At 43.4% G+C, this 18,617-nt stretch overlaps 2 protein-coding genes across 12 annotated transcripts in view; one reads left to right on the forward strand and one right to left on the reverse strand.

Moving 5' to 3' along the window:
- LOC142771998 (uncharacterized) overlaps nucleotides 1–18,617 on the reverse strand; it is a 371,379-nt gene that overhangs the window by 222,391 nt on the left and 130,371 nt on the right. Inside the window, exon 4 of one of the 10 annotated variants that reach the window (XR_012886230.1) lies at nucleotides 214–14,561. The exons of the other annotated variants lie outside the window; for them this stretch is intronic. The gene's annotated coding sequence lies outside the window, so the exon portion shown is untranslated. Of the gene's footprint in view, nucleotides 1–213; nucleotides 14,562–18,617 lie in introns of those variants that run through there. 10 annotated transcript variants of the gene reach the window in all.
- LOC142772000 (uncharacterized) overlaps nucleotides 14,581–18,617 on the forward strand; it is a 101,415-nt gene continuing 97,378 nt past the window's right edge. For both annotated transcript variants that reach the window (XM_075874071.1, XM_075874072.1), the window contains exon 1: nucleotides 14,581–16,763. In XM_075874071.1, the coding sequence (XP_075730186.1) occupies nucleotides 16,680–16,763 (84 nt within the window). In that variant the 5' untranslated portion in view covers nucleotides 14,581–16,679. The remainder of the gene's footprint in view (nucleotides 16,764–18,617) is intronic.

Genomic DNA, 18,617 nt, shown 5'->3' on the forward strand with positions numbered 1-18,617 from the left:
AAACCTGAGCACACGGGCCTTCAGCACTTGGGCCTTCATAGAAATTGCAGTCGCCACAGCCGGGATTTTTCAGCCTCCAGACCACCGCGCGGTGGGGCAATATTTTGGCAGAACATATATATATATATATATATATATATATATATATATATATATATATATATATATATATATATATATATGTGTGTGTGTGTGTGTGTGTGTGTGTGTGTGTGTGTGTGTGTGTGTATTAGTGTATTATTTAAGGTGTTTTTTTATGTGATAAAACTTCTCTGCACACCTCTTATATCTTTATTCCTTCTTTTTGTTGGATCTCACTAGGCGGTAATTGTCAAGAAGCAGACAAAAAAAAGTCACTGCAAATGCGCGACCTAAGGAAAGCTTAATACAAAATAAAGATAGCCGAAGAAGAGGAGGTTGTCGCGTGTGCTTCATCATGGGAGCACAGCAAGCAGCTCACGCTACTCGCAAGCGTAGTAAAGGGTACGCAGGCGCAGCTTGTGGTCTTCGTGCTGGATATCTTCTGATTGTAGTTACTTCAACATTTTCACTAAGATTTTCACGAAAGCTAAATTGCAAAAACGCATAATGATGTTGGTGGCAGAAACGCCGACACAAAAGTCGAGAGACTATGCCCAGGCACAAAGTTAACACTACTAACAGCCTTGATGAGACGTTCGCCAATAAAATGCGCCCATGAGCTCCCAGCAATCACTGCATCAGCATTTGGCAACTGAATCATAATATATATGACTCTTTTTCATATTTTGTGTTGATACACAAACATACCTACTAATACATGAATTATTATTACATGCTGGTGGAAAGCCATGCGAGGGATGCCATGGAAAAGGTAAGGAATTGAAAAAACAGCACAGCATATCCACAAGATGATTGATGACGAAGGCGGTGAAGCGGGCGAACGGACGCAGGGACGGATGGGCGGGTGCATGAACAGACGCAACGAGAAACAGATGAAAGGACGGATAGGCGGATGCACAAAAGCATGGGCAGACTGGCGGACCCTTCGCCCCCACTAATAATCATTTACTTCGTGGATATGCGGTGACAGAGTTTTTATTCCCATGCAATGCAATGCAACGCCGTACTCCGCCGAGTAAGACGACTACGTCGACGCAGGACATACGACCCACAGCGTAAGAGACTTCGCCTCTAAAAGAGAACCCTCACATGAGGTGAAGGTGCATGCGACATTGTCGATGCAAGGAGCTAAGCGTATCGCTATCACGGGCTGCTGGGTCTGGCAGGCACGGTTGCCCTGGCTGAACTACAAGATAGGGCTGCAGAGACGCGTTATTCTTGGAAAATTACCGGAAATGTGAGGACCCGGAAGCGCCTTTACAATCCCTCCCAAATGCAGCCGGTGACTGCAGCGCCACGGCGAGTCGCAGCGCGAACTAATACGAGCGCCCGAGCACTATAGGTGCTTTTCTGGCGACCACGCGTGGCCTGGGCACCGAAATGCGCGAACATTCCTAATCGCTTTGGTCCCTAGCGCTGTGCGGACGTCGACTATCTTCGCGCTGACTGTCTTTTAGGTTTGTCTGTGGTGCAGTCAGTGCTTCCTCTATTTTGGTGTTATGCGGATGTTTGTATGATGGCGATATCATTCTCTGTGAATGTGGTGATGCGTGAGCGCTAGCATTTTCGTGCAATCGGTAGTGGTTAATGACAAAGAACTTGCGTCGATGTGATTATGCACGAGTGATGGTTGTTGCGTGTGCGTGTTGTGCGGCGGTTTCTCGTTTGTATGATTGCAGTGTATGATAATACGTAAGTGTTGGCTGGTTTGTGCAGAAGTTGGTTCTGAATAAGATGGTGCGCTCTGACGCGCTTTACTGATTACTGTCACATGGGTACTTACTGCATGTGTTCATCTTTAGGTGCGATAAAGGCCTATTGCGATGAGTTCGCAATAGGAATGGCGGCTGCGTCATTCTTAATCCGGATTAGTTTGGACCATGTAGCGTTGAGTAATACCGGTTTTACTTGAAATTGCGAGCAAGAAGTTTGTCGCTTCTGCGCTGTGCACTACAACCTAATCCAAATCTAGTTTGGCTCAGACAGCCTGAGCGCGATCACAAGTGCCTGTGTGACACGGTATAAATAATCGTATTGTTTACACTACTGGCACAGTTAGTTCCAGTAGCACAGAGAAAAACAAACTGTGACTGCGATATCTCCTGTCGCCGTTCACACGCGAATGCTTGTATCAACTTTAGCTGTTCAGTTCTGTACTCATATGTGGCCTCTAGTTCACTGGCTGCATCAGTTCATGACATTGCAAGAAAAGCGGTCTACTACATATACAAACTGACCGTGTCAAACTTATGCAGCAGAGGTGCATCATACCTACACTGTAAGCAAAAACTATCCGAGTTTGGGGTTTTCGCGGCTCATGACCTCTGAAAACTCTCTCACGTTTAAAATCACTACTTCGTGTAGAAGTAAAAGATGGTACATGACATTGTTTTAATGATGGTACATGACATTGGTGTTTTGGTGACACCACCTCTCGGGCAAGTAGTAAAAGGATGTCAAAATCCAGTTTTACCACGTAGGGAGTTTTCTATCACGTAGTTTTTAACCTGCGTTTCAGATTTTATTATCACGTGACTGCAAGTTGCAGCTGCTTCGGCAGATTTCACCCTCTTCCCCCCTTGTGACGCTCTTAGTAAATCCTGAAGGTACGCGAGGACCACAGATGTTTTTTTTTTGTTGGCATCGCCGTGCCTCAAGACTGACCTCGAGTCAACGCACTTTTACTGGAACGGGGGGCAGCATAAGCACAACAAGCGAGAACAGCATTGTGTGAACGAAAAAAAAGAAGACGGGGGAGGGGGGCTTTCAAAAAGGAAAAAAAAAGAAAACCTGCTGTGGAAAGTTGTCCTGCATATTTTCGCAAAGTGTTGGCTTTTGCTCGGCGGTGGCCTTGGAGACAGACGGTGCAAGAAGCTCGGTATCTGTGTGTCTGGTTGGGCTGATGGATCTCTCGTGTTTCTTACATCAGTGAGCGACCGTGCGCTTCCGAGCACCTCCGAACCTGCACGTCGCGGATGTCTCGATTTCGAGCTGAATTGCGAAGATCTGCCCGTGGTAACAAAATCAATCTGGTGTCATCATCCATGCTTGCCTACAGGAGGAGCAATAATCAAAATGTTTCAGTCTGTGGTCGGCACCAAGCCGCGGCCGCCAGTGATCAGTGGGAGTGTGTCGCCGGGGCAGGTGAAAGAAGTATCGCATATATTTTGTTCCACAGTAGGCGATGCCTGCATGAGTCAAGTGCTACCCGAATTGCCCGCCTCATGAACAAACTGTTCTTAAACATGTCGCACGAAGCCGATAAGAGGCAGACGGAACCAACAAGCGGCTGCCGGTGAGCACGAAGAAAACCCGGACGGTGGTCTTTCGTTGCAAGTATGCATACTCCACCCCGTCCCCGTAAGATAGCGGTCACGGGTTCATTTGTGTCGGAAATGACGACGAAATTCGCACAGGATATGTGTTCTGTGATCACCAGCTGTGTTTCATCGGATAGCCGTGCTCCTCAAAAAGGCCTAGGACGCCGTCGGTAAGCAGCTTGTATGCAGTCGTAGACCGCTCTTCTACGCCCGTTGTGATGAATACGTGCTGCTACTGTGTTTGTGCACCGTCGCTCAATGAAAATAAATGAGCTTCCATGGTTTGTGCGTATTTAGGTATATTCTATAGACTTGGGCATCAGCAGTGCTAACAAGCGTGAGGCCATGAGCCAGGTGTGCCAAGTAATTATTGGATAATCAAAAAGGTGAGATCCTGTAGACTTAAAATAAAAGGTTGGTGTGAAATTTTGTGCCCTGCAGCACACCTAAAGTTTACGCTTGCACCTTCAACCTTTGTTGATAATCGATGCAAAAAAAGAGCTTACCTACCGGTACTACACGGCCGGTCAAAAAGTCGCGCCTATATATACCGGATTGTCAAGGTGTAGTCGAGAGACGTGTGTAGTCTGTTCTAGTGGTGTATTATTCTGCATTTGTTGTGTGTGCGTGTTTGTCCGTATGTAAATCTATGTGTCACCAATTCTGCCATTTAAAAAATTCAGTCAATTCTGCGATTTAATGAATTTCTCTACTCTGAGCGAATGCACTCGTGAATTTTCATTTTTCACCACAGGAAATAACTCGCAGAACTCAACTCAAAAACCTTGTGAAGGCAGCAAAAATTTACTCTGTCTATGCTCGCTCAAAACCTCACTTGGGTAAATAATAGTACTCTCCCTACGTTCGAAAACTCAATTAGCACGAGAGTAAATTTTTTCCTCGATAGTAGGTGGTAAAAAAAACCCAGGAAAGGTAGTGCGCTAGAAAACAAATGGTTTACCCAGTTTTTGAGGTTTATTCAGGTCATTTTTGTTTAGTGTGTAGGCAAGTCTTGAAATGATAGGACATTACCGAAGAGCACATATTCATGTTCGATCTTGCAAACAAGCTTATTCCTCACGCTGTTGGCAACTTTGGCTGTTGTGGTTCTGCTAATATGAGCCACAGTTGGCCACAGCATTATAGATATATTATGTGATTGATGTGTCAAATACTTACCAGTAAATTGTGATCTGTATAAGGAGCTAGTGTGTTGCCTTCATTGCAACTTTGGCATGCTGATTTTGCTTAACACCTAGATTAAAGCTCGCCCTACTTTGAAGGTTTAGTTTGATATGTTTATGGCACAATAATGTTGTGAACATCCTGGCACTTTCCAAGGTGCACTGTGGGGCATATTTCGATCGGTGCATCTTCTTTTCATGATCGAATAGTAATTTATCTGGAGCGAGAAATCTCCGTTATAGTCTTTTTGCTTTCCCTCACTTTATGATGCAAATTATTTAATGAAAGATCACATACATATGTAAAAAGACCGTGGCGGTAGAGGGCCTTAACATTTCGATGTTGCACTATCATATTGTAATTTTCCATTGCATCTGAAAGACAATTGCTTGGCATATTTAACCCATAATGAATTCTATTGATGAAACGATTGTCTTTGTAAGGTTTTGCTAGTGAAAAAATTTTCTGATGATCGACAACAGCTGGTCCGTTAGTTTTTAAATATCATCTGAATTGTGCTTTATGCCTACTGATTATAGCAGAGCATAATAGTATATGTCCAAAATATGCTGTCTATGGCTGTGATGCTCCAAGCAAGTTATTTGCAGTTATTAAATCATTAGAGTGCCTGATCACAGCATTATTGGAAGTGTGTCATCATGTGCATGTTTTTTGTGCTTGCATAAGTTTTTGTACTTGCAGGCCCATGTAGAGCAGAGCAGTATGGGCCTATGTTACTAGCCATCAAGAACATAACAAAAGATTTTTGTGTACCTTTCCTGTAGCCTCGCATTGCAAATTCGAAATATGTGCACCTCCAACAAAACGCATGTTTGGTTAGAGTTAGTTGATGGGGTAAAAGTAATCGTTAGATAATTTAACATCCCCTGAGGGGGCCTTGATGAGCAAAAACAAAATGTTTCCTAAAAGATAAACCAACGCAAAGATTTTCTTGATTGTGATTAAAAAAGCACTTTGCTAGTCTTCGGCAGTAAAGTTCAAATAGCCTCCTGCATACTTACACTCAATGTACATTTCTGATGCTAATTAAAAACATTGATTGATGGATTGATTGAACACACATGGAAGTCGACTGTTTTTCTAGGTCTTAAGCATTTTTTTTTGTCCTCGGCCAATGTTATTCTAAGCGCTGTTTTTACATTTTGTATAGCTTCTTTTCTATCCGTTCATAACAAACTCCTAATAGTAATACCTGAATGTTATATGTCTAGATATTCAAATACTTTTGAAATCAAGATAGTCGCAAGTTGTTTTGATTCTCTTTGGCGTGTCAGAATAGTGTCACAACATACAAGATTACTTTACTGTACTGAATGAAATAATTGTCGTATGACTGAACAGTTGCTCTTTCAATTGCTACGCGTTCGGATAAACTAATAAATACATTAACATGATATATTGAAAAAAGCTTAAACCTAATAAACACAACACTTGTTTAATTTCTTGATTGCATTTCATAACATGCATTCATTGAAATAATAATAATGATTGATATGTGGGGTTTAACGTCCCAAAACCACTATATGATTATGAGAGACACCGTAGTGGAGAGCTCCGGAAATTTAGACCACCTGGGGTTCTTTAACGTGCACCCAAACCTGAGCACACGAGCCTACAACATTTCCGCCCCCATCGGAAATGCAGCCGCCGCAGCCGGGATTCGAACCCGCGCCCTGCGGGTCAGCAGCCGAGTACCTTAGCCACTAGACCACCGCGGCGGCGCATTGAAATAATAATATCATTCAATAAAAATCATTGCTGGTGATCTCCATAGTGATGGAATACATTTACTTGAGGTGATTAGTATGGAGGTTCTACTTCGTTGCGTGTACATATAGCAGTACCATATTTATCCTGCTCCTTATGCCTGTGCATTTCATTAATGACAGTGAACAAACAGTATTATTAGTGTTTGTCCTCATATTTTCCTCCGACTTGCATTGTGTCCTATGGTAGGTGCCAACACGGATTAACAGGTAACACATACCATTCACCCAAAGAGGTTTCTTTTTAAACTATTGTTGAAGACAGTAACATGAATCAGCTTTCTACTGTAAACCATATCAGCAATACTAGTAGTTTGAACAGGACGCTATGCCGTCAATCACATTTTAATGCATGTTTGGTCTACATCTGTACAGTGTTAAAAACCACGACAGTCAATGCAAATGTTTTTATTGAAATATAATGTAGGACATAAAAAACGTTTCCCCCTCTATTCTGCCACATGGGCAGAACAAACAGCGCAGTTCTGCGCGGGATCACAGGACTGATTCCAAAGCACAGGTGTGGCATTTTAGTGGGTGCGATATGTACTTGTGCTCTGCAATTCAGTAGAGCAGGAGAAATGAAGAAGAAAGACTGGGGAGTTAATCAAGGTTTGACTCAGTTGGCTACTCTTCACTTGGGGTGAGGAAGGGGGAATGATCAAAAAGAAAAAGAGAGGGAAAAAAGAATAAGAAAGAGATTAAACTGTAAAACATAACTTTATTTCTCCTCTAAACCAGCATAGGTGCACAGTGCTTGCAAAACCTTTTTGAATGTTTTGCTCATTTTGATGTCTGATAAACCACAGATTTTGTGGCATTATTTACCAGTGTGGTTTTTCTGGCCCTTTTTTTTTATTTCCCTGTCCACGCCCCCTATCTTTTTTTTGTAATTTGTCAAATCGAGAAGACAGGTACACCGGTGAACATTTACAGCCAAGTAGTTAAACCTGCATGGCAGGGCTTTTGAAAGAGTTTGTTAGGTGTCGAAGTTGTCCCATATACATGCACCTTGCAAATCAACAACGTAATTCCTTCACCTTCATTAGGCAAACTCATGTGCAGCAGTCATGTAGCTATACTGAAAGAGAAATAAATGTTCAAGACAAATATAAATGCGTAATGAAAGTTACTGGCAGGAAAAGACAAAGTTTGCATTCGTTGAAAAAGTTGCTTCTGGAGTTACAACTCACTTCAAGGATCAATATCATTCTGTGCATTTCGAGGCAGGTGCATGTCCAAAAAAGGTGAATTATAAATGCAAACGAGGGAGCAAATAAATAATAATGTCACTAAGCACTTTCACTAAATAATATAATCAGAATTGCAGGAAAATGAGCTGCTTCAGACATATGCACAAGCAGTAACAACAAAACGCTCAGCTGGAGGTTCAAATGTAAATTCTAGTCATGGCAATAAATCTTTATGATGCAGAAAAAATTGAGGAATAACGAAATTGGCCAGATGTTGGATGATGTAGCCAACACTATATTTTATAAGCATTTTTTAAAATGCTTGATTTGTACACCTTTTCAATTATGTTCATGAAATATTAGCTTGTTGTGCACTTGCTTAGAGTGCAGATTCATTTCCTTCATTGTTGTCATTCCTCCTTTGAAGTTTTTGTCACTAAGTACCCCTACCTGTAACAGAAATGGCAAAATACCCCACATCCAGCTTTATTCCTGTACCGCTCAATCAGCAGCCTATCTTTCCACTCCTAAATAAAGGCAGAGGCGAGTAAGCTGTGCATGCATGAACTTCACTGTATGAGTCTGACACAGCAGTCCAAAGCACAAGCTCTCGTAAGAAGCCGTAATGTGTCTCCACTTTGTCGGACTATAGAGACTTAAGCAAAATTTGTTGACAGACAGAAATATGAAAACATGTGTGCTATTTTTATGTAAAGTACATTGCGGTAAAGTGATTGTGCGAAGAGAACACTCGTAGATGGAACACCTGAATGGGTGGCAGGCGTTCCTCGGTTGAAGGGGCAGTCACATTTAGTAGGCCTATAGTGCAGCCCTGGTGATGCTATGAGAAGAACAAATGCTAGTGCCTCCATACCAACTTAGATCCCGAGTGAGCACTGTAACTTACTGAGCAGGCGCCCCTTTTTACTATACAGGAGATCTGAAATGTATTTGATGTCTGATGGGTTTTTGATGAACATACAAACCAGGCATGGAACTCTAGCAATAAGACATGCAGCCTTCGATTCTTTTCGTCTAGAAGCGTTTGGTTTATGTCGACGCTACCGAGAGGTGCTTCAGCATTTTTGATTGCCTCTGAAGCAAAACACTCGTGATGATGATATATGTTGTTTAATGGCGCAAGGACCATTGATGGCCAAAGAGCGCCAGGAAATGATATCGTATGAGAACAATGGTTATGTTAAATGGCTGTAAAAGGGCCTAAGATTCTGCGCTCCAAAGGTGCGTAAGACATATCTTTATTAAAATCATGAAAGTGAAGTGAAGCAAGCCTGGTAGAATGAGTCTTAAGTTACGATGACACCATAGAATAGGAGTGTTATATTAGCACCGATACCTCGCCGGCGCCTTTGGTCCCAAGGGCTGGGAGACAGGTGCTCTCTTTGGATGTAGCATCCGCAGCAGCAGCCTCCTTTCAGAGGCCGTGCTACTGATCACTTGAGTAGATAAGATGGAAAGTAGTTACTTCCTTTAAGAATGCAATTGACGCATTATATTTAAAAAGAGGTTCGCGACCAATAAACATAGCTTGGTGAAGGGGTATGTGTTTCTTGTACGCTAGCGGAAAATGTTTTTTCCTGTAAGCCTCTAGCTCAGAGCATTCAAGGAGTATGTGAAGTACGGTAAGTGGACGGCCACATCTGTGACAGCAGGGTGGGTCACCACCGGACAAAAGGTGTGTGGGCGTGCTGTGTGTGTGTCCTATTCTAAGCCGACAGAGACTGACCTCTGTACGGCGTGTTTTCGACGTGGGTGGCCAGTTACCGAGGTATGGTTTAATCAAGTGTAACTTGTTATGAGTTTGTTGATCCCATAACTTCTGCCAGTGAGCCCTGAGATTTTTCCGTATGTTTGGTTTTAGGTCTATTATAGGGACAGCAACTGAAGAGTTGGCAGAGCTTCGGTTAATTGACGTGGCAACCTGGTCGGTCAACACATTTCCTTCGGTCTCGTGATGTCCTGGCACCCAGCACACGATGATATGTTGCTTGGAAGTATAGGCCGCGCAGAGTATTGAATAGAAAGATATAATTATAGGGTTTTTGTGTTTTTTAAAATTTTTCAATGCTTTTACGACACTCAGGGAGTCGGTGTATATAACTACTCTTGGAGTATTCAATTCTTTGATGTGTTTAACGGCTATGAATAACACGTAAGCCTCGGCTGTAAAAATCCGAGAAGAATGGGCCGACCGCCGCATAGGAGACGCCAGTATGGGACTTGGGTGCATCAGTATAATATTCTGGACAGTCATATTTATGTCGAAGCTCTAAAAAATACATCCGAATGTGTATGGGGGAGGCATGCTTTGTGACAGCTATGAAAGATGTGTCACAGTCTATAACCTGCCGCTGCCATGGCGGGAGCCGCAGAGCGGTGGGGGCTGAGGTGGTATTCAAGCAGTGGGGCATCTGTTTCTTCAGCTAGGCCTCTAACACGCAGCAAGAAAGGGCGTGCCATTGCGGGTCGATTGTAAAAAAGTTGAGAGCTGGACAGGTCGTTGATGGTGGAATATGCAGGTTGCTCACTGTTCGCATTTACTTTAAGGATATATATGAAGGAAGAATATGTTCTCTGCAGACGGAGTGACCACTTGTCCGATTCTGCATAAAGGCTTTCAACTGGGCTTGTTCTAAAGGCGCCTGTGGACAGGCGGATGCCTTCGATGAAGAACAGGGTCCAACATTTTCAGAGCGCTTGGCGTGGCAGAGTGATAGACTATTGCTCCATACTCAAGACGTGAGCGTATAAGGCTTCTATACAGATTCATGAGGCACTTTCTGTCGCTGCCCGACGTTGTTCGTGACAGCACCTTTAGGATATTCATTGTTTTCAAGCATTTATTTTTAAGATGTTTTATGTGCGGTACAAAGGTTAACTTCGCATCTAAAATTATACCTAGGAACTTATGTTCTGTGTTTACGAGTAGACGCTCACCCTTAACGACCAGTTCAGGATCAGGGTGCAAGCCCCTTTTTCGTGAAAAAAGGACACAGGTGCTTTTCTGCGGATTCAGTTTGAACTCGTTTTCATCAGCCCATTTGAATACCTTGTTAAGGGCGAGCTGAACCTGTCGCTCACAGATCCCAAGAGAATACGGTTTAAAACCTATCTGCACATCGTCGACATATGTTGAATAAAAGATATTACGTGGGATGTACAGACGGAGAGAATTCATTTTTATAATAAAGAGCGTACAGCTGAGCACCCCACCCTGCGGTACTCCAGTTTTCTGTACAAATGTTCGGGACAGAACATTGCTAACTCTAACGCGGAAGGTACGATCAGACAGATAGCTTTCAATGACACTGAACATATTACCGTGTATACCTATGTGGGAGAGGTCTCTCAATGTTCCGAACCTCCACGTAGTATCGTAGGCCTTCTCCATGTCGAGGAACACAGATAAGAAAAACTGATTATGAACAAAAGCCTCACGTATGTGTGCCTCGATACGTATAAGATAGTCGGTAGTAGATCGGCCCTCTCTAAACCCGCACTGGTATGGGTCGAGCAATTTGTTTGTTTCTAAGTAATGCAGTAAGCGGCAAATAATAATTTTTTCAAATAGTTTGCAGAGGCAGCTTGTTAATGCTATAGGTCTGTAACTTGATACAGTAGAGGGATCCTTTCCCTGCTTCGAAATTGGAATTATACCAGCCTCTTTCCAGGAGGAGGGGATAACACCTGAAAACCATATGCGATGATAAAGAGAGAGGAGTGTTTCTTTAGTTTCGGAGGGTTGTTCCTTCAGCATCGCGTACATTACGTTGTCAGAACCTGGGGTAGATGTATTACAGCTGCTGAGTGCTGTTCGCAGTTCTGCTAAGCAGAATGGTGCATTATACGCCTCATTTCTTGCGGATTTCCTTTCTAACTTTTGTTTTTCTATTCGTGCATTGTAATTCTGGAAGGATTCGGAGTAGTGTGAGGAGCTCGATATGTGTTCGAAATGTGCGCCAAGAAAGTTCGCTTGATCCTCCAAGCTTTCCCCGTGGCTATTTACTAGTGGAAGGGAGTACGTTTGTTGGCCCTTCATTTTCTTTACCTTAATGCACACTTTTTTCTCATCTGTATACGAGTTGATACTCGATATAAACTTTGTCCAGCTCTCTCGTCTAGCTTGTCGACGCGTTCTCCTTGCCTGTGATTTGACCCGCTTGAAATTTTCCAGGTTTTCTGCTTTAGGGGAATCGCGAAGCAACGCCCATGTTTTGTTCTGAGTGGTCCGTGCTTTCCTGCATGCGTCGTTCTACCATGGGACTCGCCGTTTAGAAGACATGCCGCTCGTTTTGGCAATACATTTAGTTGCAGCATCAAGTATAAAAGCTGTAAAATACGTGACAGCGTCATCTATGGTCAGGGCAGACAGCTGAGTTCATGTCTTGTGTGTAAGAGTTCTATACCCTTCCCAATCAGCTGAGTCAATCTTCCATCGAGAAACCTGCGGGGGTAGTTGATCTTTGTTCGGCGCACTCAGGATGATTGGGAAGTGGTCACTACCATAAGAGTTTTTTAGAACGTTTCACTTAAAAACAGGTAAAAGGGACGGTGATGAAATGCTAAGATCTATGGAGGAGTACGTGTTGTTTGCAAGGCTAAAATACGTAGGCTCCTTTATATTTAAAAGACATAAACTAGAAGAGAAAAGGAGCTGCTCAATGAGACGTCCTCGCGCATCACAGTGAGCATCGTCCCACAGGACATTGTGTGCATTATTATCAACTAGAACCAGAAACGGCTCTGGGAGTTCATCTATTAAAGATTCTAGATCACGTCTGTGTAGCTGTTGATGCGGTGGTATGTACACAGAACATATGGTAATGAGTTTGTTAAAAGAGCTCGAATGGCCTCTGCCTCAAGGGCCGTTTGGAGCTTCAAATGCTGGCATGCTATACTACGATCAGCTATAATGGCTACACCGCCAGATGGTACAACAGCATCCTCCCGGTCTTTTCAGAAAATAATATATTGTCGTAGGAAGTCCTTGTGCTTAAGGGTTAAGTGCGTTTCTTGCACACATAGCACTTTCGCGTTAAACTTACTCAGAAGTTCTTGGACGTCATCTAAATTTCGAAGTATTCTCCTTACGTTCCACTGTATGATTTTGTCCATAGTGGAAAAAAAGGGAAAAAGTGCTTTGTGCAGAAAAGACGGAGATTAGCTCATTTTACAGGGCCTTTGTCAGGCCCTGTAATCGGCGTTCTGTCCTTTTTGGGGCGGTCGAGAGAAGCTCGCCGCTCCTTCGGCGCTTCCTGCACCATTTGGCTTGGACTGGTATCCATAGCCTCTTGCGAGGCACTGGACGCCCGCTCTAAAGAGCGATCTGTGCGTCGCTTAGACTTCGCCTTGATCGACGAAGTCTTTGTTCCCTCCGAGCTGGGGGTTGATGAAGCCCCTTGGCCTCGTGATTGCCCTGGCTGCTGCCAGAGCTTGTAGAGGTCACTGGTGTGGACAGGCAGAATGTGGGAAGGGCAGCGCTGGCTGCTCCCACCGTAGGGGCGTGTGGCATTGGCCTCGGCATGCTAGGCGCGGTCCGGGCAACTTCCAAGGGCCTTTGTGGTGCTGCCCCTCATTGCATTACTTCGGAAAAAGGTGTTTTTTATTGCTAATGATAGCGAGACCCGTTGTCTCGCTTCCCTGAATGTGATATTTTCCTTAACGTTTATAGTTATTATTTCTTTTTCTTTTTTCGAGGCTGGGCACGCTCTGGAGTAAGCAGGGTGACTACCTTCGCAGTTAGCACAAAGGACCTCGTCATGACTACATTCATCAGCACTGTGGCCGGTTGTGCCACACTTAGCCCACATCAGCTGTCCTCGGCAGCTCTGGGATGCATGACCAAATCGCTGGCATTTGAAACAACGCCTCGGGTTTGGAATGATGGGTCGGACATGGAGGTTTACATAACCAGTTTCGAGAGTCTCAGGTAAAGTGATTGAGTTGAAGGTGAGTATCAAGTGCTTTGTTGCTATTTCATTGTTGTTACGTCTGATTTTGATGCGCTGGACATGTATTACACCTTGGTCCTTCCATCCGTAAAAGAGCTCTTCTTCACTCAGTGTCATCAAATCTTCGTCCGATACCACGCCCTTCACTCTATTCATGGTACGGTGTGCGCTCACAGAGACGGGGATGTTACCAAAGGCTACGAGGTGTGAGAGTTTATTGTACTGTTTCTTGTCTCTTAATTCGAGAAGCACATCTCCACTTGCCATCTTCGTGGCCTTATAACCGGTTCCAATGGTCTCTCTCAAGCACTTGGCCACAAGGAAGGGTGAGATTGCTCTAGCTTTCGTAGATGATTGTTCGCATTGGAGGACATGATATTTTGGGAAAGGTTCTCTGTTTTTGGGCCAAAGTAGTAAAGTTGCGTCGGTGCGTACCCTTTCAGAAGCACGATCAGTTAAAGAGGGGGTCAAGGATTCCATGAGAAAATGTGTATTTTTCGGTAACGGCGCCTACCACCCACCACGGAGTCCAACGAGGAGACGTGGCAGAGCACGTGGGCATGTCTGCGCAACGCCAGCAGTACGCAGTTACTATAACCCAATATGGTTTACGCTTGTTTGGATAGTTACACAAGGTTAACCCTTGCCGCCAAGAAAAACAGATGTAAATTGAAGAGAGTAGAAGACAGGACAGATAAATTGTAAGAGATAAAGACGAAGATGTAGGGAGAGAGAAAGATAGGAAAAGGCGACTGCCAATTTCACCTGAGTGGGTCGGCCCAGGGGTGCCGTCTACGTGAAGCCGGGGCCAAAGCGGTGTGTTGCCTCTGCCGGGGGGCCTTAACGGTCCATACACCCAGCGTCGGCTCAACCCCCAGGATCCCCTTTTCCCCGGACATGGCAAAGCCACGCACGGCTAGGCGTGGGAGGGAGTAGAAAATCCCCCGTTAGCTCGGGTCTGTGGTGTCGCTACACACCAAACGCCTACTTGCGCAGGCGCCCCTGCGGGGGAAGCAAAACACTCGGCCGCATTGGTTACTGGGTTGAAATAGGTGATGACGAAGAGTTTCTATACAACAAATGAATCTCACCTTCCGAATACCACTTCTTGATGCCTAAAAACAAGCCATCAGGTCATTTCTACCTTCTTGAAAATCCATGATGTTTACAAAGGTGAGCTACTCAGTACACAAATACCACGCAGACGTCTACTAGCATAGAAATTATGAATACAGATTAGAGAACCACATAAGCACTGGTATACTATGACCCGATGTGGGAGGTGTTCTTAGGTTGATGTACCACCCATATTTTGTGCTTGCACTGAGAGTTGCTAGGGCAGCAGATGACTGCTCGAGAAGGTAACGTTGAAGAATAAGCTAAACATTGCAAAGCAAGTATTAGTAACGTGATGAAAAAAGCGCTAAAGATACACACACACTCAGAGAGGACACAAACAAGCGCTTGCTAGCAACTGAAATTTTTATTTCGAAGCGAACAATAATAAATACATCACATGCATGTACGTCATTTCCGACTTCCCCTGTCATCATCAACAACGTATTATAACAAAGAATGCACTTCCGTAATCGACGGCACACAACCGGAAACAAACACGTGTCAAGAACTAAGAAAAGCTAACGAAAAAACAGGAAAAAACGTAAAACAGGAAAAAAACACTGGGTTATGTGTCGTTCAAAAAGCAAAGTTCGCATCTTTTACTAGAAATGACGATTCACTGACGCAACTGTCCCCTCCTTTCCTTATTTTATATGCTTGTTGGTGTCCTCTCTGAGTGTGTTTATTTTTAGCGCTTGTTTCATTAAAAACCTTTACCAACACGCCCAACTGGCAGTCATTCAAAAGTATTAGTAAGCTTCGCAGCTGTCTCACGCGAGCATCTAGCCTTAATAATAATAAAATAATAATAATAATAATAATAATAATAATAATATTATTATTATTAATAATAATAAAATCTCGCCTTTTACGTAGCAAAAAGAGCATACGATTATAAGACGCCATAGCAGAGGGCTCTGGAAATTTTGACCATCTGATGTTTTTACTTTCAGTAACAATGCGCAGTACAGGGGCCTCTACGATTTCTTTTCCATATGGAATGTGACCATCGTGGCCTGGACCGAACCGGCGACCTTTTAATTTAGCAGCCGAGCACCGCAGCCACAGCTCCACCGATGTGCAGAGGCTCTAGCCATCTATCTAATATGTTAACCACATCTCTTTTTTGTAGTTCAAGGTGAATTGCATTATTGTATTTGAGAAGAAATATTTTGAAGGAAATAATGCATGTGCAATTGATTGCAATGATGAAAATGCGCACGTATTTCGGGGGGCTGAAATTTGCCACAAGAATTCATGGCATAACCTAAAGGAAAAATCTGCTAGTGTAATAGAATACATATTTTCTGTAACACGTACAAGTCTGACGCACGCAAAGCCATAGCATAGCCTCGACACGTAGTTCTGCGTAAAGCCACGCGGCACTCTGTCACCTAGTGTGTTATTGCTATTGGAAGAACAAAGGATTGACGCCAAGAAGAGTTTATTTTCAGAGCGTTTGACTTGGTAAAAAATGTACTCTCTATTACTAGGGATATATAAGCAATGCCATAAAGGTATGAATGATGTAACCTGCAACCACTCGTTCATATAGCAAGTCTACGAAATCGAAACAAATTTCGCAGAAGCGAAAGCTTCGGATAATAATAAATTCACTCTCGTTCGTAACCGAAGCCTTGACTATTAACCTTCTCGACCAGTAGCTGAATATTTCTTGTTTTTTTAGAGACAATATACATTTTTGCGGTGTTGTGCTATCAACAGATTGAGACAATTTTTTGTCGTTAAACTTTCCTATATAGTATTGATGTTGAAAGTTCAGTGGCGTGGCTAGAATTCTGCAGACGAGTCGTGACCCAAATTAAGTGTCAGACATTTATGACATTCTATGAGCGTTAAATTTCGATACATCTGTCACAGAGACGAATAAAAGAAAGGAACAAATTGTGAACATGTTTCATACTCAACAAGCTGTCGGTCAGAAGAAACTTCACATTGAGAGTGCTTAAGCACTACAGCGAGTGAAAAAAAAACACCGTCATGCCAAGAGGGGCACTCTTCGCCATACTTGTTTTTATTTCCTATGACTTAAATAATTATACGACTGCTTCAGGTATCAAACAGGTCAGTTATTATTTTATGACGCTTGAATGCTTTTTAAATATTTTAATGATGAAAATTCCTAAACGGTGTTACAGACATGCTCTTCTGTATTCATGCTTCGTCACATTTAACAAGTTGGAGTTGGTGTTAATAGAGAAATATTCGCTGGCTTTGATCAGTGGGTATGGTTGACGAGAATTATCAAATTACCAAAAACGTCTATTTAGCAGATACTCCACATCAAAATGTGTTCTTTATTTCGTTAAAATTTTATTCTGTGCGTATTTATTGTTAAACATGTCATAAGTGAGCACAGAGCCAAGCGTTTTAGATAAAAAAGTGATGGCCCAAAAGGCACCTGATCATACTCAGTAATGCGTTCCACATGTATGTCGAGGAGTATTTACAACGAGTAAATAATTCATTTTTCTGAACACCACCGAGTGTATTTCATTTTCCTGAAAGTATTGAAAAGATGGCGTGCCCTACCTTCTTCTCATGATCTAACCTAATATCTTGCCTATCAAAGCTGTCATGTGCCTTTGAGGTTAGGTACCTCCTTTTATCTTGATGAACATCTGAACAATGAAAATGGAAGTTCACTCAGTGTGCACGCTCCTACTCACTCTTTGCAACCAGTGGATGTCGACAGCCAAGAGTCTTGTTTTTATAGTACTGGTGAGAGTCACTGGTGAAAGCTGTTATCTTCGGAAGAGGAGCATACAGGGAGTATAGTCGTACAGTATGTTCACTCTGCACGATCTTACTCAGGCGAGTGTTCGCTTAAGGATTCACAGGACAAATACGATTTGTGTACTGTCACAGTTGTTGCGTCTTTGTGCTCGGTATCGGCGATACACAAGCGTATGCTTTTAAACAGCTTGTTTCTAAAGCGCTGCGCTTGGAGTGGCCCCTCGGCGCCTCCTGCCAGGCGAAGGCGCCTGTCGGAAGGTGTGAGTTGTTTTTATTGTTCCACATAACGAGTAGGTGTAGAAAGATGCCAGTTCTACATTCCCGTCTTCAGGGCAGTTTTGAAAAACAAAAAATATGAGAAAGCTACTTGATATATATCACGTTGAGGCTCTTCATACAAATGTGTTCCCCCAGTGGTAATTTGGATTTATTGATACGAAGTGTCACTACCAGGAAAAACAAGGGAAGCGGGGGTAGAGAAGGAAGACGAGGTTGCTTCTACTGTGAGCGCGAACTCAGTGCCGAGTAAAAACCTCCCTTAAGTTACCCTACTTTTGTAACAATTTGGTGGAAGGTGCTGGGTAGGACAAACCCAAAGACGGTAGCTTCACTACCATAACTTCGTCGCAGCCACCGCCTCACCGGACTTCCACCTTCGCCGATCGTAATTACCCAAGAGCAGCCATCCAACGCTCCGAGGCCTATTTCGACGGTTTCTGTGGCGTACTACAGAGTGCCACCAAAGTTCGGCGGGACCTCAGGAGAAGACGTCTACGTGTGGCTCAAAAACAACAAGCACGTTAGTAGAAGCAATGGCTGGGACTCGAACGAACAGTTCACTCATGTTGTATTCTAGTTAACTGACACCGCCCTCATGTGGTACGAGAACCATCAGGACATGTTCATGATGTGGGATCGTTTTCTTGAATAAGTGCAGAAGAGCTTCGGTGATTCTGACGCAAAATAAACGCGCAAAGCAGACATTTTCTCATAGGGCAGAGTTTCCAAGAGAAACATGTGCGACGTACATAGAAGAAATCTTGAAGCTGTGCAAGATCGTGAATGCAAAGATGTCTGAAGAAGACAAGGTTGGACACGTTCTCAAGGGTATAGCCGAAGACGTGAACAACTTCTTAATTGGGAAAATCCGCTCAGACTCCGTGTCCGACGTAATAGAGCACT

This window comes from Rhipicephalus microplus, chromosome 9 (genome assembly GCF_043290135.1).
Source record: "Rhipicephalus microplus isolate Deutch F79 chromosome 9, USDA_Rmic, whole genome shotgun sequence".
Lineage (NCBI taxonomy): Eukaryota > Metazoa > Arthropoda > Arachnida > Ixodida > Ixodidae > Rhipicephalus > Rhipicephalus microplus.